The sequence below is a fragment of the Vicugna pacos genome, chromosome 29, assembly GCF_048564905.1.
Source record: "Vicugna pacos chromosome 29, VicPac4, whole genome shotgun sequence".
Taxonomy (NCBI): Eukaryota; Metazoa; Chordata; class Mammalia; order Artiodactyla; family Camelidae; genus Vicugna; species Vicugna pacos.
Window position 1 is genome coordinate 22,725,359 of NC_133015.1, and position 25,050 is coordinate 22,750,408.

A 25,050-nucleotide genomic window follows, 5' to 3' on the forward strand; every position below is an offset into this window, starting at 1 on the left:
GGTTTATGATATTTCTACAACAAATCTCATTAATAAGTGATTGTTTATTCCATCCAACATTCTTGTTTTCCCTGTTAGGTTTAATTAAAAACCCATCTGAACCACAGTCATCGCCTTCCTAGTGCCATATGTCAAAAGCACTGCGCTCCAGATTGCCTCCTCCTCCCATCACAACACTCCACTCTTCATCAGAGGCACTCCAGAATTCAGGGGGAAGATTCAAGGAGCTCATTCATCAATTCATGTTTAATCAAACCTTTATGATATTGAACACAGCATTGTAAAAATAAAAGACTGGGGAAACAGACTCTTTTAACACCTTGGTGGTTACAATGCAAGAAGATCCAACCCCACTGGAGAAGAATTTAGCAATGTCTGGCAAAATCATATGTGCACTTACCCTCTGACACAACAATTCCAGTTTTAGACATGTATCTTAAAAATACTTGAGGAACACATGAAAAGGTATAGGCAACTGTGCTTTTGTTGTTGTTGTTGTTAGAAAACTATTTGTAAAGTGCTGGAAACAATCCTAGTTTCCATCCTCAGGGAAAGGGGAGAAGAAATGGTAGTATGTTCACACAGCAGAGCAACAGAGCACGACTGTATAGTCACAGAATGGAGTCGTCCTCAAACGGACAGGGGAGAGCTCGCTGCAGAGTAGCCTCCAAGGCGCAAATGAAAAGGCAGCAGGGAATCACTGTGCTGTCCACCAGGAACTAACACAGCATTGTAAGTCAGCTACACATCAATAAAATAAATAAATAAAATAAAAATCTAAAAGGCAAGTGGCACGGCAGTGTGTAGAGTATGTTTCCTTTCATCTGAGAAATGGAATCCATTATGGCTCATATTTTGAAAAATCAATTTTTAAAAACTAATAAAAACTGTTACTTGTTCGGAGGGAGAGAACAGAGTGATTGAGTCAGAGACAGGACTTTAGCTTCTTACACTGTCCCTTGTTTTATATTTTTGACTTTGGAACCATGTAAATGTAAACAGAAAATTTAATCCAAATGGGGGGAAAAAATCTCTAAATATTGAAAGTCAAAATAAACTGAACAGTATATCAAATGCTTAGTTTAATGTCACAGGAAAAATGATACGTCACTTTAAAACATAGTAATTTGCCTCTAAAGTCCAGCCCTAGTAGAGTAAGTGGGATACATTCTAAGGACGAGAAGAAAGGAGAGAAATCGTAAAACCGCGTTCAGTGGTCCTACTGCGATGTGTCCAATGATACGGCACCCAGGCTCCTCCTGTCTTCCCTTCCTCCAGGCCAAAGACGCTGGCTTTTATCCTCAGGTCTGTTCTTCAGGGATGTTCTCTTCAGTATCACTGGCTAGAACTGGGTTTAAGGCCACATTCTAGCTTTAAAGAAGCCTGGGGCGACAGAGAACAGAGTTACCGCAACTATTTAGATGAATCCTGAGCCATCACATCACATCACATCACATGCGGCTAGACCCACATCTGTTCTCTCTCACAAAAACTTACAGTCTGCTAGGAAGGAAGAAAGAGGAAGTGCTGGAGATGGGTAATGCAGAGTTGGCCCCAGGGGGAAAGGCTGAGGGGAAGAGGGTCAGATGAATGCATTCTGAGGGCGTTGAGGGGGCCGCCTGCGGGGCACACACGTACAGCATCTGTGGGCCAAGTCAACCAAATGAAAGATTTTACTTCTAACCTCTGCCACACTTTTTATGAGTTGGATTATAATTATCTCTCCAAACCAGTCTCTGAAGATTCCTTAGTGTCATGTGTGTGTGCGCGCACCCGTGTGCGTTTGCCCACCTAGATAAGAGAGGTCAAGTGTCTTGCCTAAGATCATACAGCCAGTAAGTGGTGGAGCCTGGGTTCCTACTCCGTGGGCAACAGAGCCAGACTTCAAAGATTTGTTTTACTGACTCTAAGATAAGGGCCATCATACCTGGGATCCACTTTGCAACAGCAAACGCTGTGCTTTTCTTTTGTGTCTTTGTTCCCTCTTTTGCCTCAGCCTGAGAAGCACTTTCTGAACATCACGGCTTTGACTGAAGTTGGCCTTAACTGCTCCAGGTAGAATGCAAGCAGAGCATCTTCCTCAGTTCTTTAGGATGCATGTGTCTCCTCCTTCTTTTTGGCCTTAGCCTTGCTATGATTGATATAGACAAGTGACTTCACTTCTAAATGCTGCCCTAGTTTTTCTTAGCCAGGTCCATCTCTGCAGGATCTCAGGCCACAAATCCAGTCAGACTGGGGCTTTTTATACCTGCATGATTTATTCTCATTTGCCCTGTGCCCCTTCAAAAGGCATAGGGGGTCACCCATTTCCCCAGCTATCTGCATTCTAGTTTGACTAGAGGAAAAGTGGTCTTTTCTCCCTTGATGATTTTGTGTTTATTTCTACCTTCACAAGTCCGTGGGGGAGAATGAGCTTGCAGATTGCGCTAGACAGGAGTAGAAGATATTTCTTGCTTTCTTAAAGTATCCCACCAGGACAGTGTTGTCGGGACGTGCAGTGTCACGGCTGAAATGCAGATGTCAGCTCTGTGCCCTGCTCTGCACTGTCTCCAGAGTCACAACAGGATGACATGCATACTGTTTCTTGACTTGGTCTATGGGTCTGTACTTCCTTCTTCCCTTCCTTCCAAAAAAAAAAAAATCAGTTTTTAAGGTATAATTTATATATAATAAAATTAATTAATTTTAAGAATTTGACAAACTTATGGTTACCAGTGGTTAAAGGGGGTGGGAAAGGATAAATTGGGAATTCGAAAACTGCACCTCTTGGGGAGTGATGGAAATGTTAGCTGTCTTGATTGTGGTGGTGGTTTCATGGGTGTCTACATCTATCAAAATTCAGCCAAGTGTACATCTGAAATATGTGTAGTTTACTATACAGGAGCCATACCACAATAAAGGTGTTTTTTTAAAAAAGAACTTGATTTGCTGAATTTGGACAAATGTGCAGCGTCAGGTCACCACTCCGACAGTCATAGTACGGAACACTTGGGGCACCTCAGGTGTTCCCTCCGGGCCTCTTGCAGTCAACCTCCTCTTCTTAGCCCCGCCCCTGGATGTGAGCAATTAAAAAGAGCATGGCCCTATAAATGCCCCCTAGGGCTTCTGGTTCTTTACAGTAATGACATTTTGCTGGTCATTTCCTAACTGGGATCCTGGAGAACCAGGAATCATGGAAATCTGTCTACCGTTTGCCCACTTACTCTGAGCCACCAGCTGGATTCATCATTTCCCTTGCCTTGCCCCACGTATATCAAAGATAAGTTTGCTTCATATTTCCAAAGCTATGTCCCTATGACTGACACCTCATCAGAGGCTGAAAGAGAAAGAGAAGCGCATTTAAAACCACATGGAGAAAACTCTACCTCTACCTTGCTTCCTATTACCTTTTGGCTAGATTTTGATAAGGTTTTGTGTCTGAGAAATGCTTATCCTTATTCTATAAACCCACAGGAATAGGAAGAGAAAAGAAGCCTCAGTGAAGAATCCAGGGCTTAGGCAATGGCTGTGTACTTGGAAGTGAAAGTCATTAATCAAGGTAAGCTCTTCACCTGCATAGGGGATGGTTCATTCTGGCAGGTGGAGGTAAAGGTAAAAATCTATACATACAGACAGAGTTAAATGCGTAAGCGTTTAGACACGGGTGCCAACAGAATAAAGAGCCAGGAAAAGTTCTCCGTCTCCACCCAACTCCCTCTCTGCCTAGAAGAACCCAGAGAGGCGATTTAAAGTTACAGGTTCTGTCTACACACGTGCCTACAAAAAAAAAAGCAAACAGATTTCTCTTAAAAAGGCTCGTAACGTCCTCCGTTCCTCAACAGTCTGAGTGATGGGAAGTCTACATTGTCACTGTGGCTCTATTTCAGCCATACCCTGTCGCTGACAGGGACATTTAATTTAAATTGCTACAAAGTATTCAGCATCCTTCCGTAAGGGGGAAGCAGCTCCGCCACATCCAGACCAGCAATGGTCTGAAAACCCAAACACCACCAAGAGGACCGACGGAGGCAGCGCGGACCCCCGCCTCCCGGAGTTCCAAGCCGGTCGCCCCGCCCCTGGGAGGAGCCCGAGGGCCCCGCCCCCGCCCCGCCCCCCGCGTGACCCGGATACACACCCGCGCTCCCCTTTCACCTCCCGGCCGTTGGCTAACGTGGAAGCGAGACCTGCTGGCCGGTGGGGAGCCGGGAGTGCGCTGCCCGGGGAGCTGGGCGCGAGGAACGGCGGCGGGGCCTTCTCGGCGCGGCGCGGCCTTTCCCGGGAGGGGGCGATGGGGCGCGCGGGCGCCGGGCAGCGGGCGCCGGTGTAGTCCGCGCGGCGCCTGGCCCGGGAGCGCGGGGAGGCCTGTGCGGGCCGCCGCCCCGAGCGCCCGGCCTGCCGCGCCATGGCCCCCATGGGCATCCGCCTGTCCCCGCTGGGGGTGGCCGTGTTCTGCCTGCTGGGGCTCGGCGTGCTCTACCACCTCTACTCGGGCTTCCTGGCCGGCCGCTTCAGCCTCTTCGGCCTGGCCGGCGAGCCGGGCGGCGGTGTGGCCGGGCCCGCGGCCTCGGCCGACGAGGGCACCGTGGACCTGCGCGAGATGCTGGCCGTGTCGGTGCTGGCGGCCGTGCGCGGCGGCGACGAAGTGCGGCGCGTCCGCGAGAGCAACGTCCTCCACGAGAAGTCCAAGGGGAAGACGCGCGAGGGGGCCGACGACAAGATGACCAGCGGGGACGTGCTGTCCAACCGCAAGATGTTTTACCTGCTCAAGACCGCTTTCCCCAACGTGCAGGTGGGTGCCGCGAGCGCCGGGCCGGGGGCGCTGAGGCTCCGCAGCGTGGGAGCCGGGGTCCCGGCGCCTTGACGCCTCGAACAGCCCCAGATGGTAGGGCTCTGGCTCCCATTTTGCAGATCTGGAGACTGAGACACCCAGTTTTAGGTGCTCAAGGTCATACAGAGAGTTCCTGGAAGAGCTGGGTGAGGTTGCCGGTCCTCTGACCCTGGGCGCCTGCCCTTATGGCTCATCCCCTGGTGTGCGTGCCCTCTTGGTACCTGGGATCTGCAGCTCTGGGTCTGAGTGGGCCCTGATATCAAAAGGATGAGAAAGTTAACTTCACTCCCTGCTGCAAGCTTTTCTGTAAAATGAAGGGGTTGAACCAGAACCCTCAAGGCCCTCTTGCCTTCTTTGGTTTAAGTGCTGGAAGGGTCGTGACTGTGAAATACACTTATCCTGGTGGACCTGCCGGGAGCCAGCTGGAGGCCAGGACTGTGAGCAGGCCTGCTGTGGAGCTGGTAGTATTTAGTGCGCGGGGCTTCCGTGGTGTGCTCCGTCCTGGTTTACTTAAGCTCCGATCTTCTCAGGACCCTGGTAATGGTGTATATTTGGGGGGCCCTTCAAGGAGGTGTTGGAAGTATATTTCCCAGCAACTTTATTTCAGCCATCTATCCCATATTTACTCCGAAGAATAAGAATTGAGGAAGACTTACTTTTTCCTTGGGTAGGTTTCTAGGGAAATCCATACATTTTGTTATTAATACTATTAAAACTCATCATTTCAGTGCAGCTGCTGCTGAATGAATAAAGCTCTCTGAAAGGTATTACAATTTCAGAGGAGGAGCTTAACAGAGTGGCAGTACTTTATAAGTGTATGTCCTGACTCACCTAACAGTAGATTTTGGCGACGGGGAAGAAAAATTGTTGCCAGTGGAATTTTATTAATTAGATAAACAGTGAAATGTAAACTGCGGCTTTTTTGGAAGGTATCTGACCTTTTAGTGTTGTTCTTGTAAGACTTAAAGTATTGTAGTTGCAGAATTACGTGTCTTGTGTAACCCTCTCTCCAGTCTACCCTTCTATTGTTTTGGCTTGCTTTCTTTTTCTTTCTTTGTCTCTTTTTTTTTCTTACTGTCTTTTTTTTTTCCTTTTTAAAATTTTTTTTGCAGTGGGAAGGAACTTTGGCTCTCATGTTATGAGCTGCTGGATACCAGATGTAATTGACACGATAATTCTCAAACAAAACAGAACATCTCAGGTTTTTCTTTTGCCCTGCTATGCCTTATCATCACAAATAATACTTCTCTTGCATTTGCATCTAGACATAAGATGTGCTTGTAAAATATCTTTCTCATTTCTCCAAAGCACGTATTTGTCCTTAAGAGTTTGGAAAAACGGGAGTTTCAGAGAAGTTGCTATATGATAATTATAACAGTAATAACAGTAATCATTTATTGAGTGTATTTTAGGTGCCCAGATCCTGGCTACAAGGGACTTTCATTAATCCTCACAGCAACTTTAAGAAGTGAATTTTATTCCCACTTTACAGATGGGAAACCCGAAGCTCATGACACTCCATTCCACAGTTTGTATGAACTACTTCTAAGGAAGCCACTTAAAACAAAATTTATAGTAGAAGCTTAAAAGCAAAAATAGTGAAATATAGCAGCAGAGTTGAATTTTTGCAAAAGGCAAAGACTAGAGGCCAGATGTTGTAGCCATCTAAGTCGAGACTCAGCCCTACATTCTTTCCCTTTTTCTTTCCTCCTCCAACACCCAGAAGTACAGTCTTAAATGTCTGGTGATCTTGAAGCCTCACCTGAAATTTTTTGATAAGGATCTTAAGGCAGATCCCACTCAGTTTACGTCCTGATGGAAAACTGGCATTGAGAAGCCGCAGATGCGCCTTTCTTTTCTCCTGGTGCCCTGTGCACATGGAGAGAGGCCTCTTTCTCCCACGACATTCCCGTCTAGAGTCAGAGGCTTGAGCTCTCCTGTCTCATGTTTACTCAGTAAAAGGATGCTCCAGGTATCACTCTAGAGTACTCAGCTGGGGACAGGCCCTCCCCCCAGGGACATTGGGCAATGTCTGAAGATTTTTGGTTGTCACAGCTGGGGGCAGAATGCCATTGGCATCTAGTAGGTCGAGGGTGGACATGCCATAATGCACAGGACAGTCCCCCATAATGAATTATCTGGCCCTATTTGTCAGTTGGTGCCCAAGCTGGAAACCCCAGCTCTAGAGAAGTGCATGTTATCCTAAGATAACTCAAGTTCAGCCTAGGATCTCTGGATTCCCTTTTGTCTTCAGCCTTTCTCATGTTTGAAATCTCGGGAGCATCCTCAGGGCAGCCTTTCTTCTTTTCCTGGGCTTTTTCATACCCAGAAATCGCAATGATCGATTTCATTGTGTGAAGATAATAGTAATGACAGCCATTTGTATGACACTGTCTCATTATATCCTTGTGGATAATGATGAAAATGAAGGCTGAAGACAGTTATTTTTGGAGTGAATTGGCAGCCGCAGAACAGGCAGATTTAGATTTATAGTTTTGATTTAACTTACAAGGAACTCTCTTTTTGAGGGGCTCCTGTCCTCGGCTTGTTACAAGTTCTTGACAGTGATTTATTTGAAGATAAAGCATGATACTCCAAGCTGGTGGGAGTGTTGGGTCCTGCGCCTTCCTTCATTTCTAGAGCGAGAGTGAAGCTCCTCTCTCAACAGAAATACTCACTGGAAAAGTTTGAGACGTGCTAACATAGTGCAAAGAACACCTGGCTTAACGTCTTGTCCAGGCACCAGGCTGGGTGATCCTGACCAGTCACTTAGCTTCTCTGAGCTACAGTTTCTTCTTCTGTAAAATTGAGATAACTAGCAATTTAATAATTAGTGCAGGCATAAGCATTTCAGACAGATAAAAAATAAATTCAAAGGAGCAGGCCTAACAGTAGTACTGTAGTAAATTCAAGTACCCTGATGAATTTGGATAAGATGCACGTTGGAGACTTACTGGAGAAGAAATTAGGAAGGGAGACACGGGCTGGATCATATGCCAGTCTCAGAGAAGTTTGTGCCCGATCTTTAGTTCACTCCTGGAGTACTAAAAGAAAGCCAGGTTCCCCTGACTTTTCTTGACACCTGCAATGTGCCGTACTTGGTTTGGGCTTTGGACCTTTGGAGGTGAGAGGGACCAGTTAGGACGTTGCTGAAGTAGACTTTGTGAGAGAGGAGGACTCCAGCTCAGGCAGTGGGGAAGCTGTACTCTGCTTGTTTTACTGGCTAACTTTTATTTGGTCCTCAGTAAGTGGCAAGCACTGAATTAAGCTTTTTATTACCATTATTAATTTACTCTTGACAACATAGGAGGTTAAGTACCATTTCCACCATTTTCCGATAAATAAATTGAGGCTTGGAGAGGCTAAGTAGTTTGCCAAAGGTTACACAGCTAGAAAATCATCTTGGGCTCACAGAGATTCATTTAATGGCCTAGGAATGATCTCATGTCTGTCTCATTCTGTGTATAAGGCAGTATAGGAGGTATAACTGAAGTGTGCTCTTGACTACAGGTTTTTAAAGGTTGGAAGGGCGCAGGGTGTAGACGCTTGGAGAGTGGTTGGGAGGGGTTAGAGCAGTTAGGAGGCTTTCTCAAATGAGAGATAATACATTTTCAATTCATAGAACTTGTTATGGTTGTAGAGAAGATACATGTGTAAGTATGAGAATTTCTAGGGATGTGTGTCAGAAGTGGCTCCTGTTTCTGGCTTTCACAGTTGGTGTTTTTCTGGTGCTGAAGGGCAGCACGTTGTGAGCGCCACCTTAGACTTGCCGAGTTAGAGGTGCCTCAGGTATGTCCGACGGGCTTACTGAGCAGGTAGTTGACTACATGGGTCTGAAGAGACATCTGAACTGGAAATATAAATGTGTGAGTCGTCAGTGTCGCGACATTAATTGAGCAGTCCAGCTGTGGGCAGGATTGCTTAGGGAGAGAGCACAGTGTGAAAGGGGAGATCAGAGCCTGGGACCAAGGATAACAAAAACTGAAAATGATCATTTAATAAGAATATTAACAGCCAGCTTTTGTTAAGTGCTTCATCTGTGTTAAGCACTGTACGGTTTGTCTTGCCTCTTCTGTTTCATTGATTGACCCAGAGAACCCTATAAAAAGATACATTTGTCACCTACTTTTAGCAATAAGGTAACTGCAGCTCAGAAAGATCAAGTGACTAGCCTAGGTGAGTCACATACCCAGAAAGAGGAGGAGCTGGAATTTAACCCAGGCACTCTGGTGATGGATACACACTCTAAATCATGGTTCTGTATGCAGGTCATTGGTAAACTGTGAGGGTTTGCTTGGCGGCTTGATGGGAAGGAAACAAAATTGAAAACTGAAAAAAGACAGGAGGTAAAGAAATAGAAACATTGGATCAAGACAAGTCTTTCAAGAAATTGTGCTTCTGAGGAGCTTGGCTAGAGTGTTGTGTGGGACTAAGAGAAGGTTCTGTGGATGTTTGTTTCATATGTTTGTGTTAGTGTCTGTGAGCCGCTCGAGCGTGTTTAATTACTTGTAGGGGTGTATTGGACAGGTAGTACTTGACTTTGAAAGCGTAGGGAGAAGACAGCAGAGAGCAGTGTGTATCCATTTAGAAAACAGTTCTTGAATGCCTGCTGAAGGCACAGTGCGAGGCATTATATCAAAAAACTTACTGGGATGTAACGATTTATGGAGAAAAGCAGTAAAGAAGATCTTCTTGCGGCATTAACCAAAGCCTATTCTACCCCAAAGTAACTGAACTGTTACAGATAGGATTAATTGTATTTTAGGGTTTTGATTTCTTACTCTTCAAGTTCCTGGTGAGGACTGAGTCAGATAGGCAGTAGTTGTGCGAGTAGATTGAGTGGGAAGTATCACAAGGAAGAAATGAAACTCCACTGATGAAGAATCATGTTTTCAGTCAGGAAGCACTTATTTAGCACCCACTGTGCCAGGCACTGGTTTGGGCAGTGGGGATAGAACTATAGTAGTGAGGGACACCGCCCTTGAACTCACAGAACTTATGTTCTAGTGGGTCAGGATAGATAGTAAACGTGTAAACAAATATGTTGATTTCAGATGCTAATAAGGGTTTTGAAGAAGAGTAAGTAAGACCTTGTGGGAAAAGTGATGGGGGCGGGGCCTCTCCAAGGCACTGTCACAGGGACTGAGAACTGGATGATAAGAGGGAGACAGACCGTCATGCTGAGATTTGGGGAGTGTGTGAGCAGAAGAGTACAGGTACAGAGGCCCTGAGGCCAAGGGATAAGAAGAATACAGGTAAGTCTGGAATGGAGTAAATAAGGGCGAAAATAGAGAAAGAACTGGAACCAGATCATCTAGGACTTACCTTGTAGATGGTGGTAAGGAGTCTGGGTTTCATTTCTATGTAATGAGAAACCATTGGAAGGTTTTAAGCATAGGGTGACATGATCTGATTTAGGAAGATGGCAGGTTGCTGGATTGGGAAGGGAAGCTTCATAAAGGCAATAATTGGTCTGTTTTGTTTGTTATATCTCATTACCCAAATGGTTTAGAATGCGCATTTTAAGTACAGCTTTGTCAGTTATACTTCAGTGAAGCTGAGGGAGAAGGCCAGAATATGCCACCAGTGCCACAGCCTTAATTGTTCTAGCATCAAAATAAGTCTTGATTTCTGGTAAGGAAAGTCACCCTGCTATGACTGATAGATAGACAGTTGGATGGATGGATAGATGGATAGATAGATAGATAAATTTTTCCCCTTTCTCCAAAATGACTTGCTCTGTTTCCAAGAAGGGATTAGGGAAAAAAAAATCCTATAGGGATTTTGATTGGAGTTACTTTAAATCTGTAGTTACAGATGGGAGAATCGACATGTTTATCATTTAAGTCATATTGTTTTTAAGGCATATTATTTAAGTCCAAGTCCATTGTCACTTTTCTCTTTCTAACTCTCATAGTTATTTGTATTTGGTTCAGTGTTCCAAAATATAGTCAGTCTGTTTTCACACTTTTAGATCTGTTATTTTTCCTAAATATCATTAAACTTTAAATAGCTTATTTCTTTGATGTTCAGTTTCTCTATATTTCTCTATATTTGGATTCTCTGTCTTGCTTACAAAACATGCCAAGCTTGAATATTAAATTGGAAAGCACCGGAAGTTGATGTAGCTGGAGTTTCTTTTATAATGTATTTTCATTTTGCAATGAAATTCCTTAAAATAAAAATATTAATTTATCTACTTTCAGCTTATGTGATTTTGTCTGAATTGTTTTTCTCGTTTGTGTTTTTTTAGGCAGTGATATTTTCTTTAAAATTTTTTAACTGTCAACTGTCTTTGGTGCAGATAAATACTGAGGAGCATGTAGATGCAGCTGATCAGGAGGTTATCCTGTGGGACCGTAAGATCCCCGAGGACATCCTGAAGGAAGTGGCCGCTCCTCAGGAAGTGCCAGCAGAGAGTGTCACTGTCTGGATCGACCCGCTTGATGCTACACAGGAATATACGGGTAACTTTAAAGTGAAAATTGATCTCAGACTTCAGATTGCCGTTATGTCTCAGAGAACCAGAAGAGGGCGGGTGGTACATACACAGTGGTAAATGTTTTACCATCCTGACACGACTTTTCCAGTTAGGTTTTAAGACAGAGAGCTGGATTGAAGCGGTGCAATGTGAGACTCCCGGAGTGCGTCGGGTATTCTGTACCATCCCGCCCCCCCGTGTTATGGCTTACTCCTCTCCGTGGTAGAGGCTCACTGCCTCGCTGGTTCTTTAGTGAAGGGAAGTTTCTAGGAGTCACAACAACAAAATGGTTCTTACGGACACCTGTTTATTGAAGTGTTTGTTTATATATTGAGGTATGTGTTTTTGAGGTATTTATTTACATAGCCAGAATATAATACTTACTTGTGATTTTAGGAATTTATGTTTATTGCATAATTATCTATTCTTGGAATTCAAAATAATGAATCCTGTGCACCCAGAGAACAAGTAAATAGCAGAACAGAGAATTCCTTCCCCCACTTCCTGCCTCTACTCTTTCTACCCTGTCCCAGCTCCTGCTTAGTCTCCGTAGGTCCTCTCCCAGGCCTTGTTTCTTGCCCGGGGATGGGCAATTTCTGTTTCCCTTTGTTCTTTTGGCATGTTTGTAAAAGTTGATTGCTTAGGTAGTCGACCTTCTAGATGGCAAGTTCTCTGAATGTGGGGATTTCTGCTTTCGCACCTTTGTATTCTAGAGCTTAAAGCAGTGAATTTGACCCAAAATAGACACTCAGTACGGAATTACTTGACGAACGAGGAGAAGACACTAAATGTGTGTATCTAAGAGTAACTGAAATTAAAAAACAATATGTTGCAGGAACAGATAACAGAAATATGGAATATTGAGAGGTTTGTTTATAAAGTTTTTCTTAGACTGAAATTGGCTTGATACATAATAGTGATAACATTTAGTTAGCACATGCCTTGTGCAGGGACTGTTCTAAGTGCTTGAAACTTGATTTTTAAATTCAACCCTATAATTATTTTAATAATGATTTTGTTTGTTTGTTTTTTTCTTATAGAGGATCTTCGAAAGTATGTCACTACTATGGTGTGTGTAGCTGTAAATGGGAAACCTGTGCTAGGAGTAATACATAAGCCATTCTCTGAATATACAGGTGAGAAACCTGCTAGAGCTGGAACAGGTACTGGTATGAGCAGCCGTGCTGACAGTCTGAAGGAAATCTTCATAGTTTTAACTGGTAACTCCCATCAAAAACACCAGCTAGGATTCTGGCCCTTTGACTTCATTGTTCTTGTAAGATGATAAGTTCTTGATGGTGACAGTATCCACTTTGCCAGTATTGAAAGCAGCCCTCATGACCAGGTATGGTGGGTTGAATAATGTCTCCTTCAAATTCACGTACATCCCTGTGTTAGTTCCAAGAGCTACCATTAAAAACCAAACAGTGTGTCTTTAAATAACAGATATATAGTCAGTCACAGTTGTTGGAGGCTAGAAGTCCAAAATCAAGGTGTTGGCAGAGCCGTGCTGTCTGAAACCTACAGGGAAGAATCCTTCCATATTCTTCTCTTAGCTCCTGGTAGTTTGCCAGCGATCCATGGTATTCCTTGGCTGTAAATACTACACTCCAGTGTCTGCCCCTGTCATCTCATGGCCTTCTCCCTGTGTGTCTGTGTAAAGACACCAGTCATACTGGGTTAAGAGTCCAGCCTACTCCAGCATGACCTCCTCGTACCTAATTATATCTGCTAATAACTAATGGTCCTATTTTCAAACAAAGTCAGATTCTGATGTTCTGGGGGTTAGGACTTCGGCATATCTTTTGGGGGAACACAACCCATAACAACCCAGAACTTCAGAGTATGGCCTTCTTTGGAAATAAGGTCTTTGCAGACACCATTAAAGAAGTATTAACGTGAGATCATTCCGGATTAGGGAGGGTTCTTAAACCAATGAGAGCTTCCTGTAAGAAACAGAGTACACAGTCACACGGATGTGAGAGGATGTGATGGTGGAGGCAGAGGCTGGAGTGCTGTGTGTGGGCCAGGAAACCCCAAGGACTGCTGGTGGCCTCAGAAGCTAGGAGGGAGGCACGGATCGGCTTCTCCCTCTGAGCTTCCAGAAGGAACAAACCCTGCCAGCATCGTGATTTTGGACTTGCTGGCCTCCAGCAAGTGAGAAAGGAAGTATTTCTTACTGTAAGCCGCTGCATTTGTGGTGATGTGGTGCCCTCGGAAGCTGACACACCAGGCATCCATGTGGTTTTATCATTCACTCCAGCCTTATCCACTGTGTCTCATTGGTGTGGCTGACACTGCATAAAATGCTGTCTGTCAAGTGGGGAGAAATGCAGACAAGGTTAATTTTTTATTACTCTAGATTTATTTGCTTTGCAGAATAACCTTGGACCCACATTCTAGCTGCTCTGAGATAGGCTAAACATATGTATGAGTATTTGCTCTGCATTTCAAAACCAGATCTACTTTGTGCTAGCTGGCCTTTTAACTCCTTTTCATAATTCAGGTTGTTTTTTCGGTTGACAGAGGAGTTGCAGAAGCTGTATGCCATTATCATGGTAGTGTGCCTTAAGCTTGATCATGTAGTTGCTTGATGGGTAATGGGCCGCTTTCACTTACTTCCTTTAATCCTTACTGAATTAGGATACAGTTCAGACTTACTTAAGCTGCTGTGATAATATGCACCAGAATATAGGAGGTTGAACAAGACAGAGTATTTCTCTCTTCTCTAACAGCCTAGATGTAAGCAGACCAGGGTGGCCAAGGCAGTTCCTTGGTACCAGATTCTCACGAATTGCTGTTTTCTGCTGTACTGAGATTTGTTGCCCTCGTCTGCACGACTGAGGGCGGCTCCCCGCTCCGTCCACTCCCCACCAGTGGAGGGGCTGAAAGGGGGTCGCGGAGGGCATTTCCCACCAAGGGTTGACCTGGAAGTTGCACACATCACTTCAGCTCACATCCCGTTGGTCAAAACGTAGCCAGACCCCAGATGCAAAGGAAGCTAAGAAACGTAGTCTTGTATTTTCAGTGGCCAGCCAAGCTCAAATGCAGGGGTTCTGCTGCTCGGGACAGCAGGGACAGTGGATGTTGTGGTGTAACTTGGCAGTACTGCTACACCTGATGCAGCTCCTGTTAGTGCCCTGCTTACAGGGAGAACATGACTCAGGAATCTGATACATTCCCCAAAGTCATCCAGGTACAGCAGAGGCGGCGGCGGCCCCGGCAGTTTTGTGCAGGTGCTGTATTACACCGCTTTCGTAACAATGACTCCGTGGTTCCTACCACTTCTACCCTGGGTACCAACTTGCAATATACTTATCTCGTTTGAAACTTTTGATAACTCTGTGTGACAAAGACAAATATCTCATTTCAGCCTCAAAATAACCCTGGAAAGAATATAAAATAGGAATTACAGTGACTTTCTTTTAATGAAAAAGAGAAAACAGGCAGGTAAAGGTTAAAGTACAGGGCTTGAGTCTTGAAGTCCTCTCTCCTTTTGACAGTGTCCTTCATGCCTGTTTCTGTCAGGGAAGACTGCCTTTAGCTGCATATAAAATAAATCTGATTACAGTGGTTAAAACAAGTAAGGGCTTTATTTTTCTCACCTAATAAGACAGCCAAAGGGTGGGGCGATTCAGTGGCCTTATGATACTATTAAATACCTGACTCCTGTTTTTGCTTTTTTTCTTAGAAGGTGGCATTTTGTTTGCATGCTTACAAAGATGGGTGCTTCTGGTTACCATGGCTTGATTCTAGGCAGGAAGAAAGGGAGAAGAAGAGGCACAAAAAATCTATCTTAGATATTCTTTGTATCAGGAAAGAGTAACTGGAAGCCTTCTGCTTCATGGCACCGTCCAGATGTCACATGGCACACTTAGCTGCAGAGCGAGCCTGCGGCTCTGAAGAGAATGAGAGCCGGGGTAAAGACAATGCAGAGGAAACTGGTATCAGAGAGGCAGACAGAGTCCCATTCTTTAGGCCCTGATCTCCACATCTGTTCATGTTGGAGGGAAGAATGGGTATAATGAAGTGCCCGTTGTTAAAACCTTTGTTCCATAAGAACTTGCATTTCCCCCCATAGACTTACTTCCTTGAAAATAAAGAAGCCAAAAGTCTCTAACTTAGGAACTTTGGTGTGCTCCAAAAATGTCAGTATGTTAGTAATAAAATGCCCTGGACTTCAGTGACGCAGCTGACCTGCCCAGGGTGCGGAACGTAAGGTGCTTGCTGGTCGGCAGACACTCAGAAGAGTCAGTACATCCTTAGTTAGATGTGGGTCGACCCTCCCTTCCCGGGTCCAAGGTTGGTTTGGCTTGTGCCCTCTTTTGGGACTGTTCTTTTCAGATCCAAACTGCATATTGATGTTGGCAGAGTACAGACTGTCAAGTATTGTTTGTTTACCAGAATTTAGCTTCACTCGACTAGAATGGGAGCTAGGTATTACTGTTGGCAGCAGTTAGAAAAAAGCGGATCAGAATTCTATCAGACTTAATTAGAATTAATTCATTGAGTGAAAGTCTTCAAAGCAAGAGATACTTGGATAGTATATCTTTTAGTGAAGTAGTGTGTGAACGTAGAAGTAAATGTAGTGTGTCCGCTCAGTGGAGATATGTAGCTATTAAAGTTGCTATAATGTCTGAAGTCTTTCTAACAAAGTACAAGCACTTTTTATTTTCTACTGGACTTTTTTTTAATGTGTCTTATAGATAAAAATAAACACATTCTGTTGTTCTTTTAGCTTATCACAATTATCTCACCATCATCATTTATGTTTATTTAAGCACCTATTGTATTTTTAAAGTGTTTGAAATAATTTTGTCCATATAAATGTTATGACTGAATTTATTGAGTTTATATGGCATGAAATGTGTTTTTTTTAAATACTAAATTAGTAATTCTTATCTCAACTTACTCTGGCACTCTTCTGTCGAGGTGTGCTTCCTTTATTCTCTTAGACAATACTGACCTCTAGAGATACCACATGGTAAATTCACTTCTTAATAAAACTTTTTTGATCATTTCTAAAAAGAATTTAAAGGGTTTTTTTGTTTCTCATTTCTTATTTTACTTTTATTATGAGTAGTTTTTAGATATAATGAATTTTCATATACTCCCTCTAGATTTAACAGATGACAACATTTCTGTATGTTTGCTTTGATCTGTTTGCTTGTTTATTCACTTGCCTGTGGGCTCTAAAGGAAACTACAGGGCTCGTGGCACTTTACCCCTGGGCGCTTCAGTGTGCGTCTCTAAAAGGACAAGGACAGTGCTATTAATGTCGTCATAAATGAACAGTTATTCCGTAATTGATCCAATATTCACATTTCTTTTCTTTTCCGTGTAAGTAGCTTGGTCTTTCTGCCTGGAAGTCCAGAGAACCTTACCTGTAGAGTCTCCTGGTGGAGCTCTGATGGATCTCAGAGGCAGAAGTCTACATACTATGTCTCAGTGTAGACATTTATGGCCTCTTAATTTGAAGGGCATTTCTTAAGTCATAATTTTAAAGATTAGTTCTGCTCCATCATTTTGTTTCCTGTTTCTGGACTCCCAATGTGTGTATGTTGACTCTTCTTCCACTGGCTTCCATGTGGGTCACTGTTACTCTGGTCCCTTTTGTTCATGTGTTTCATTTATGTTTTGCTCTGCTGACTGCTTTCTGTGCTTTTGGACAACTGTTGCAGGTGGGGGTGTTTGTGTGTGTTCTCCTTGGTGCTGTGTGTGGTTTTTGGAAAGTAGTGTGAGAAGAGTCTGAGAGGCTGTTGTCAGCTTGGGGAACTCAGAAACCCAGACTCTGTTGTAACAGGTTTGAAATTTTTTCTGGAGCCAGGCGTAAGTGCAAATGCAGCTGCCTTCATAGCTAGCCACGTGGGCTGCATTTTATCCCATGGGGAGTGACTACTGGAGCAGCCGTCCAGTGGGGGATTCCACGTCCGTTTGTTCTCGTGTGTAGTTTGGCCGTCGGTAAAGAGAACTCCAAAGCAAGAAGGGCATTTCATTGCAGGCCATCCCTGGGGCCTCCTCACCTTCTGGAGAGTTTCTCTGCTGTCTTGAAATCTGGTACTTCTTATGCTTTCCGATACAGTAGGTTTGTAAACCGAGCTCCCTTTCCTCTTTAGCTGTTTCGTGTTTATAAAGCTCCTTAGGAGTTTGAGCCAATTTGCCAGTAACTGAAACCGTGAGTACTTCAGAAGAAGAAGAAGTATGGAAGAAAACTAGGTTTAAATTTTGAATTATGCAGAGTCACCGGTCGTGCTCATGTCCTGGTTGCCGCAGGTTGGGCTGCGCGGGGGGCGGACCTTGGGGCGGGGCTTGGCGTGCAGGACGCTTACTGGGTTACTAGAGAGCGCCCCTGGGTGTCTGTTTTGGAAGGAGGAGGTAGTGAGGTTGGTTGGTTTGTTCATTGGAGGGATGGAACCCAGGACCTTGTGCATGCTAAGCATGCGCTCTGCCACTGAGCTGTATAGGCCAGTGCTCTTGGGACTGGATTCGTGGACGGGAGGGAAGGCGGCGGGAGGAGCTGAGTGGCAGTGCGGCCCCCGTGCAGACTCGGACCCCCCCTGCAGGGCGCGCTGGAGCTGGGGGTTGTTAAGCCAAGTGTTTAACGGTCAACTGTTTCTGGCTGGACAGGATTGCGTAGCCTTTTTTCAGTTTTGCCTTCATATGTGCCTATAAAAAATCAGTAAGCATACTACTCTTGTACTCAGGGAAAAAATGTAGCTGTGCTTTCTGCTTTGGAAAAACGTGCAAGTCATTCTTTGGAAAAGGATTTTTTTTCAGTCACTCTTGGTACTTTTAAGTTCTAGTTTTAAGAGCTTCAGTGCCGTTACTGGCTGTTGTATTTGCTTTCCAGCTTGGGCGATGGTAGATGGTGGGTCAAATGTGAAAGCACGCACTTCTTACAACGAGAAGACCCCGAGGATCGTCGTGTCTCGCTCGCATTCTGGAATGGTGAAACAGGTGGCTTCTCAGACTTTCGGAAACCAGACCACAATCATCCCGGCTGGCGGTGCTGGTGCGTTCCCCCTCCCCTGGGGTGCCTGTCCAGTGGGCATGGCCGGGGCCGGGTCAGGAAGCGGCTTTGGGTGCCCCTTGCTTGGGAAGAAAGTGAGACTGGACCATGGGCTTTCAAGGCAAGCATGGCCTCCTGCTTGGCCGTCTCCAGAGTGGGATTCCAGTGCCAGTGCCTGCTTGGTAGAAACAGCCTCACAGTGGTGATTTCTGTTCCTCTGATACTACAGAAGCCATTCCTGCGTTGATGGCTGGGATATATATGACCTGCTTTCAAAATAACTGTACTGTGTCAGGTCAGTTAGGACAGGTGAGGTCCAAGATTCCCAGGACGAGCAGGATAAAGTAGATTTTAGACCTGGTTTCTTCTGGGTTTGTTTTGTTTAATTTTTTTATTTTTTAAATTCTGCCTCTTTATGAAAAGGACTTAAGGTAGCATTATTCTGTGCTCTCTTTTTTCGGATCCAGCGTTCATAGACGCTCGAGGAAGCCTGTGGGTGTTTAGCTTCAGTATTGTGTTCCATAGGAAACGACTCACTGAATGTGTCATCCCACGGAAAGCAGCCACAGAGTAGATTTAAATTCGAAAAATTATAGATGAACATTTGTTTATACTTGAGAGTAGCTTAGTAAGTTACTTTTAAGTATTTTTTTGCTCATTTGGGTTTAATACCTATATTATTACTTTTTTTAAAAAAAAATTTTTAAATACTTTTAGACTTAGCAATTGCAAAGGTAGCGTGGAGAGCTCCTGCACACCCTGTGCTGTTGTTTTAACAACGTACTAAAAGCAGTGCGCTCCTTTCTTTAAATCTTTCAAACTGCAACCTAAATTCTGTGCTTGTCTTGTAGGTTATAAAGTTTTAGCACTCCTGGATGTGCCTGACAAGAGTCAAGAGAAGGCTGATCTGTATATCCATGTGACATATATCAAAAAGTGGGACATATGTGCTGGCAATGCCATCTTAAAAGCCCTTGGGGGGCATATGACCACCCTGAATGGGGAGGAGATCAGCTACACCGGCTCCGACGGCATTGAAGGGGGGCTCCTCGCCAGCATCAAGATGAACCACCAGGCCCTGGTCAGAAAACTCCCAGACCTGGAGAAGACAGGACATAAATGAGCAAAGCTGACTGGCGCTCGCAGCTCCCGCAGGGCCGGCCGGTCAGCCTGACACGCTGGGGACTTCGGAGCATCAGTGCAGGCTCTGCATGGTTAAGGCCACCCCGAACTTCTTACAGTATTTATGAAGCATCAGAGACGTCCTTCCCCTGCGAGGGGATGCAGGATCAGGCGAAATGGGTCGCTTCGTGTCTCAAGTATTGTCTTTATTTTTGAGACTATTTTCGTACAATTGTCATACACAAGGCGCATATATATATATATTTGTGAATTAAAAAGTATAGCTGAGTCTACATTGTTGTGAGTCACCATTTTCACACAACATCTTCACTATTTGTTAGTACTTTCATATAGAATTGGGCTGAAGAAAGGATTGATTTTATGTAGATGTTTGATATTACTTTACAATGCTTTCTCATTGAAAATAAAAATATTGGGGGTTTTTACCCATAATTCAGATGGAAAGCACATGAAGCTACACATTCATTAATATGCAACAAATGCTCTATTTACGTGTTACTGAATACTTCTTATGGATTAAAATAGAGAAAAACTTAAATTGCTTTTCTTTCTTGGAAATTTTAATAACAGGTTCACCAGCTAGTAGAGAATATAGATACACGATGGTTGCATTGTAATTGTAATTTCTGTGTGCGTTCTGTTTTTATAAAGGAAAGTGTGTCTGTACCCACGGCCTCACCGTTTCTGACATCTCGCTGACGACTCATTTGCCCCAAGGACTGTGCATGGTTCCATCCTCTCCCTCTTGACCAATGTTTAGTCTTTAACTTGTAAGGTTTGGGTTACGGTTTCAGGGTTAGCATTAGAATTTTGGTAATTTTCTCATTAGGGATAAAATATGCTGTAAGGCATTATAAAAATGTAAATGATTCTATTATTAACTGAAAGTTACTTGACATTACATGAATTGAGCTAGCTTCCATTTTTTTTCAAAAGCTTTGTTTTAGTGCTTTTAAAAAAAATTGCCGGGTTTGTATATAGAGATTCTCTCATCAAGAATGAGTTATGGTTGTTTTTGCCATGGTTGCTTTTACCATTAATAAATGGGTCTAACCTAACCAAACTTTCAAAGTAGTGACTTTTGAGATACTTTATATTTTCCCTTCAAATTAAAAAAATGAAGGTTGAAGTTACTTTTTGATTATTTTTTCCTGTTCAAGTGTGCGGAATCTGGCAGGAAGCAAGGTTGTGCCATGTTCACTGTGTCACTGTAATTGGAACCGTGCCTTGTGAGTTTCCATTGGGATGTCTGATGTCTCTCAGTGTGACATCTGGAAACTTCATGTGAACAACAGCATTATTTCGTACGACTTTGCTCTTCTTGTATTCCATAACACACCGATAAGGAGAGGGATTTCTTACGGTTTCATGGTTTCTTTTCTATTCTTTTTTCTCTAAAGTTTTTAACCCTCTGTTAAATTTCCATTTATTTTCCTATTTCGGAAGTAAAACTGACTAAAGAATGAGCGTTCCCCGCGCTGGTGGAGTGTGCATCTAGCTTCAGGTTTGCATGTTCCACTGCCCAGAGGCCTTTACTCCTCCCTGGAGAATTGGGTGTCGTGTGATGCACACGTCCCAACTCAATCTCTAGCAGCTGGTCCCAAGTCTGGGAAGGCAGTGGCCTCGGCAGGTAGGGTTTTGCTCATGAAAATTCAAGGTTTTGGTAGCTGGGATATTGGATATTTAAACAGGACTTAGGAATTATGGTCAGAACATTAGGGACTTCATCTCTTTACTTTGCAGTAAGATGGCGAAATCCTTTTTCTCAGGAGAGACAGCAGAGGCACATGCTGACCCCAGAGTTGTGTGTGTAAGCGTTTTTTCTCATGGTAATGTGTCAAACTTAGGGAATGGGGCTGGCGTATTAAGAAGTAGGACCAGTTCGTGTTAGCAAGCGTGATTGCTTTGGTTTTGGTTTTAATTTCGTTAATCCACACGTAGATAATGACTTTGTGAAGGGCTTGTGTTGCGTGGAAAAATTGAGATCTTGGCTGACAGTTAAATGCATTATTTTTATAATTTGCTAGGTACAGTATAGTACTAATGATTTTTAAGTGCTTTTATAGAAAGTTCATTTAAAGGAAACTTTGTTTCTAAAAGTCAATATAGAGAACTAATATAAGTACGAAGAACAGTGTTTATATTTATTTATGTAAGACATTATTGTGCCAGAGCACGCCAGTGAAACAGCGTCATGAGTAAGTGAGACGTGTATCTCCCAGAATTACCTAAATAAAATTATTTCTCAAATGGTTACTCTTAGTGACCCTCCCCGTCCCAAATCCTGGTCTCCTTTTCCCTCATCTTTGCCTTACTTAGAGGACAGTTTCCCCGTAAGACTGATTATTCCGCGTCACATTTACCAACGTCAGCACCCTCAGGACGCATCGGCTGTCCCCTCGCTCGGCCCGCCTCTGCCTTGTCCCCAGCCCGTCAGCCACGTTCCCCTTGTCCTGCTCCTCTTTTCTCCCCCAAATTCTCTCATAGGCCTTCTTGTCCACGATGGGCTGCTGACATTTTGGTTAGAACTGAGTCTTGTATACAGGGCTGTGGAGCCCTCCTTGACCCCTGCTTCTCAAAGACCCTCCAAAAGGAAAGGAAAATCACCTTCAGAACCAGACAGCTTTGCATTGTCCAGTGTAACCCACCACATCCAGCTTCCACAAAGCGTTTCTTCTGACCCACCCTTCAAAGAATGAAAATGCGGAAAAGACAGAGCTGGCTGGATCAGCCTTCTGGATCCGCCTGCTCTCCCCGTCAGCTCCCTCGCTTGTACCCCTGTGTCAGGCGGGGTTAGAAGGGCCCACAAGGGGGTCAGTGTTGTCTTTTATTCAGTGGTTTCCTTTCCTCAATTTTAGTGTTAGGTGTTTTTTTTTCTTGATTTTAAATCAATACAGAAATGAATTATTTGGCTGTATCATGAAGCAACAAGCGTTTTGGTTTCTGTGTTTTGAGTAATAATTGTGCAGACTCTTCCCGTTGGCTAGGTGCTCCCTTTGAATACTGTGCAGACTGAAGTCAGAGGGACAGTGGCGAAGAAGAGGACAGGGAGGAAGGAAGACAGCCCAGGGCAGGGTGGCCAGGGAGGGCGCAAAGCAAGCCTGGCCCCTCTGGGCAGCGGGCACTGCCCTGTCCCGGATGTTCCATTCAAAGGTTGGGTTCTGCCAGGGCTTGGAAGGTGACAGCGATATCTCATGGCCCGAACATAAGTAAAGGAAGCTGGGGTGCCACCCCTGTTCCTCAGCAGAGGAGATCCCAGCGTGCCTCTCCTTGGTGCCGGCTTGAAAGAGGCCCTATGGGGCAGGTTTAAAACAGGAGCTGTTTGGGATCTAGCTGCAACGGCTTTCCTTGGCTGTGTGCTGACTGGCCCTGGTTAGAAGTGATGAGGTTTCATCTCAGATCTTGGTTGAATTTAAGACTGACTTACTTATTTCAGCATATACCTAAAAAAAAGACTGCCTTGTACCTGTTGTGTGAAACACATCTGTGTTTTCATTTTTGTCCTAAAAAAAGTTGTGCCTTAATGATAGGGCATTGTATGTTAATAAGGAAAAAGTTTTTTTTTTTAATAGACGGGGAAGACAGGAACTTTTTGCCATTAAAATTTAAGTTATTTTAATGTTTTTAATATTAGAGTTAGGGAAATTCATTAAAAAATGAATAAAAAGTTATTTTTGCATAATCTAGCATTTACAACTAAAGTACATTTTTATAAGAACTGGCATCTTGGTGTATGTAAGGTCTGAAATGATACTTCATCCTTTGGTTTTTAATTTAAATTAGTAAGACCATGATAGATTTTTTTTTTAATTTTACTTTTAAACCATTTCAGCGTGCTATTATGTCTGTTCGAGTGCTCTGAGTCACTTTGATTTTAAAATACGGCTATTTATTTGTGGTACCGTATCAGGAATTTCTTACTGTTAAGAAACTACTGTATGAATGTGATGTATCAAACCAGAACAGTTCCCAGATCTGGGAGGGTTCGGACTAGCAGTTGCTAAGAGGTCGCCGAGAGCTGAACTTTGTCCTTTCAAGAGCAGGTTTTGGTTTTATGAGGTGCTTGTCATATAAGTTGTTTATTTTTGTTCCATCAAAGCCTGGCAGGTGTTTGCATTCCAATTTACCACTGATAAAGGCTTACAGGGAAGCTTCTTTTTAAAAAATTGCTTTTAAAGTTGGCTGATGAATTAATTCTGTGGGACGACGAGGTTTATAAATATTAGTTGTTCTTTGAGATAGCATAAGTCAAACTCTCATAGGTTAAGGATGATGAATAATATTAAAACTTACACATTGTGTTTGTAAGAGTTCCCTTAAGTGTTAAATTCAGGTAATTTGAATAAATTGCAAAAGCAAAAACTGTGATGATTGGTTAGCAGTATGTTGTGTCTAAGTTCTATTATACATGTAGTAAACTATTCAGACTTGCTCATCCTGTACTTTTTTAAACAGGAAATACAGTGTACCAAGTCATCATTAGACCAGCCAGCCTACGAAGACTGCCTCTCTCTTCCCAAATTATCTCTTCCAAGCCCCCTTCATCATCTGCGTTCAGTGAAGGTGGAAATGTTTATAGACTTTAACTAATGTGTAAAATATGGACTTCAGTTTCCGTTGGACCCTCCCACTCACCACTGGCAGCAGCCAAAGCTAGCTTTGTAGTCTAAGGAGACCATTCTACCACGATGAACTGCGGTGCAGCCAAAGGGTGGTTTTGTTTTGTTTTCCCCCATTCGATGGTTTTACTTAAGCTACTAAATAGATACACACAAGGGGCTGAGTTTACACTAAAACAATGAAACGGTGTTTCATCTATGTGTCCCTGCCTCCTCAAACGTGTTTTTTGTTTTTGTTTTTGTCATTCTCACTTCCTTGTCGATCTCTTTCTTATAATGAGCTAACGATGGGAGGGACTGAAATAAGACTCGGTACCTTTGAATTCTCCTCCCCTCCCGCACATGGAAAGCTGGAGGAACTAGCTCACCTCCCATTGCCAAGACACGCTCGGGCTCTAGGGTTTTCTCTACTCCATGTGCCATCCCCCGCCTCACCCACACCACCAAATTTAAGAGGCTCCCAGCTTCCACTCTACTGAGAAGTAAAGGGAACGCGTCCGTCCGTGTTTTTAGAGCAGGTTTTGCTGCCTCGCCTACAGCGCTCTCCCACACGTGCTGGAGCGACCTTGCTGAGGACAGCGACTGCGTCCTGGTGATCGCTGTGTTTCCGCCTCAACCCCGGCAGCCAGCCCAGCGTCTGGAACAAATTAGGTGCTTCATGTCTTGTCGAACTAAATGGAATGAAGGGTCTCTACTCGCATCAGCGTTTCTGTGCCTGTTGTGTAAGCTGCTTGTTTGCTTTGTTTCCTCTGCAAATATTCACGATTATCACCCCACACACCCTAGATTATTTTTTGGAGTTTTGCTTTCTTTCCTTCAGATACTACCCCCACGGCCAGGTAGCTCTAGATAATGTGGTTGCCTCCAATGAAGTGATTATCCCGAACTCTTGCCAATCTGAAATCTGAATTTTCTGAATAAACTGGTCACGTCTGAAAGATGGTGTGCTGCGTCTTCTGTGTTTCCTCTCTTGTTTTAACTCGTAAAATAT

At 43.9% G+C, this 25,050-nt stretch overlaps 1 protein-coding gene and 1 long non-coding RNA gene across 3 annotated transcripts; one reads left to right on the plus strand and one right to left on the minus strand.

Moving 5' to 3' along the window:
* Positions 1 to 1,069: 1,069 nt before the first annotated feature.
* Positions 1,070 to 4,198, minus strand: LOC140690277 (uncharacterized). 2 transcript variants are annotated; one of them, XR_012065496.1, is made up of 4 exons: positions 4,115 to 4,188; positions 3,204 to 3,316; positions 1,928 to 2,623; positions 1,070 to 1,383 (listed from the first exon to the last, which is right to left on the minus strand). It is a non-coding gene; the product is annotated as an uncharacterized lncRNA (long non-coding RNA). The 2 variants fall into 2 exon arrangements; XR_012065495.1 differs by lacking the exon at positions 3,204 to 3,316 and having other exon boundaries at positions 4,115 to 4,198.
* On the plus strand, positions 4,141 to 20,106 carry BPNT2 (3'(2'), 5'-bisphosphate nucleotidase 2). Its single transcript, XM_031692168.2, has 5 exons — positions 4,141 to 4,768; positions 11,112 to 11,274; positions 12,329 to 12,424; positions 18,139 to 18,300; positions 19,149 to 20,106. Exons 1-5 carry the CDS (start codon positions 4,382 to 4,384, stop codon positions 19,418 to 19,420), a joined length of 1,080 nt encoding a protein of 359 aa, XP_031548028.2. The 5' UTR covers positions 4,141 to 4,381; the 3' UTR covers positions 19,421 to 20,106.
* Positions 20,107 to 25,050: the final 4,944 nt, after the last annotated feature.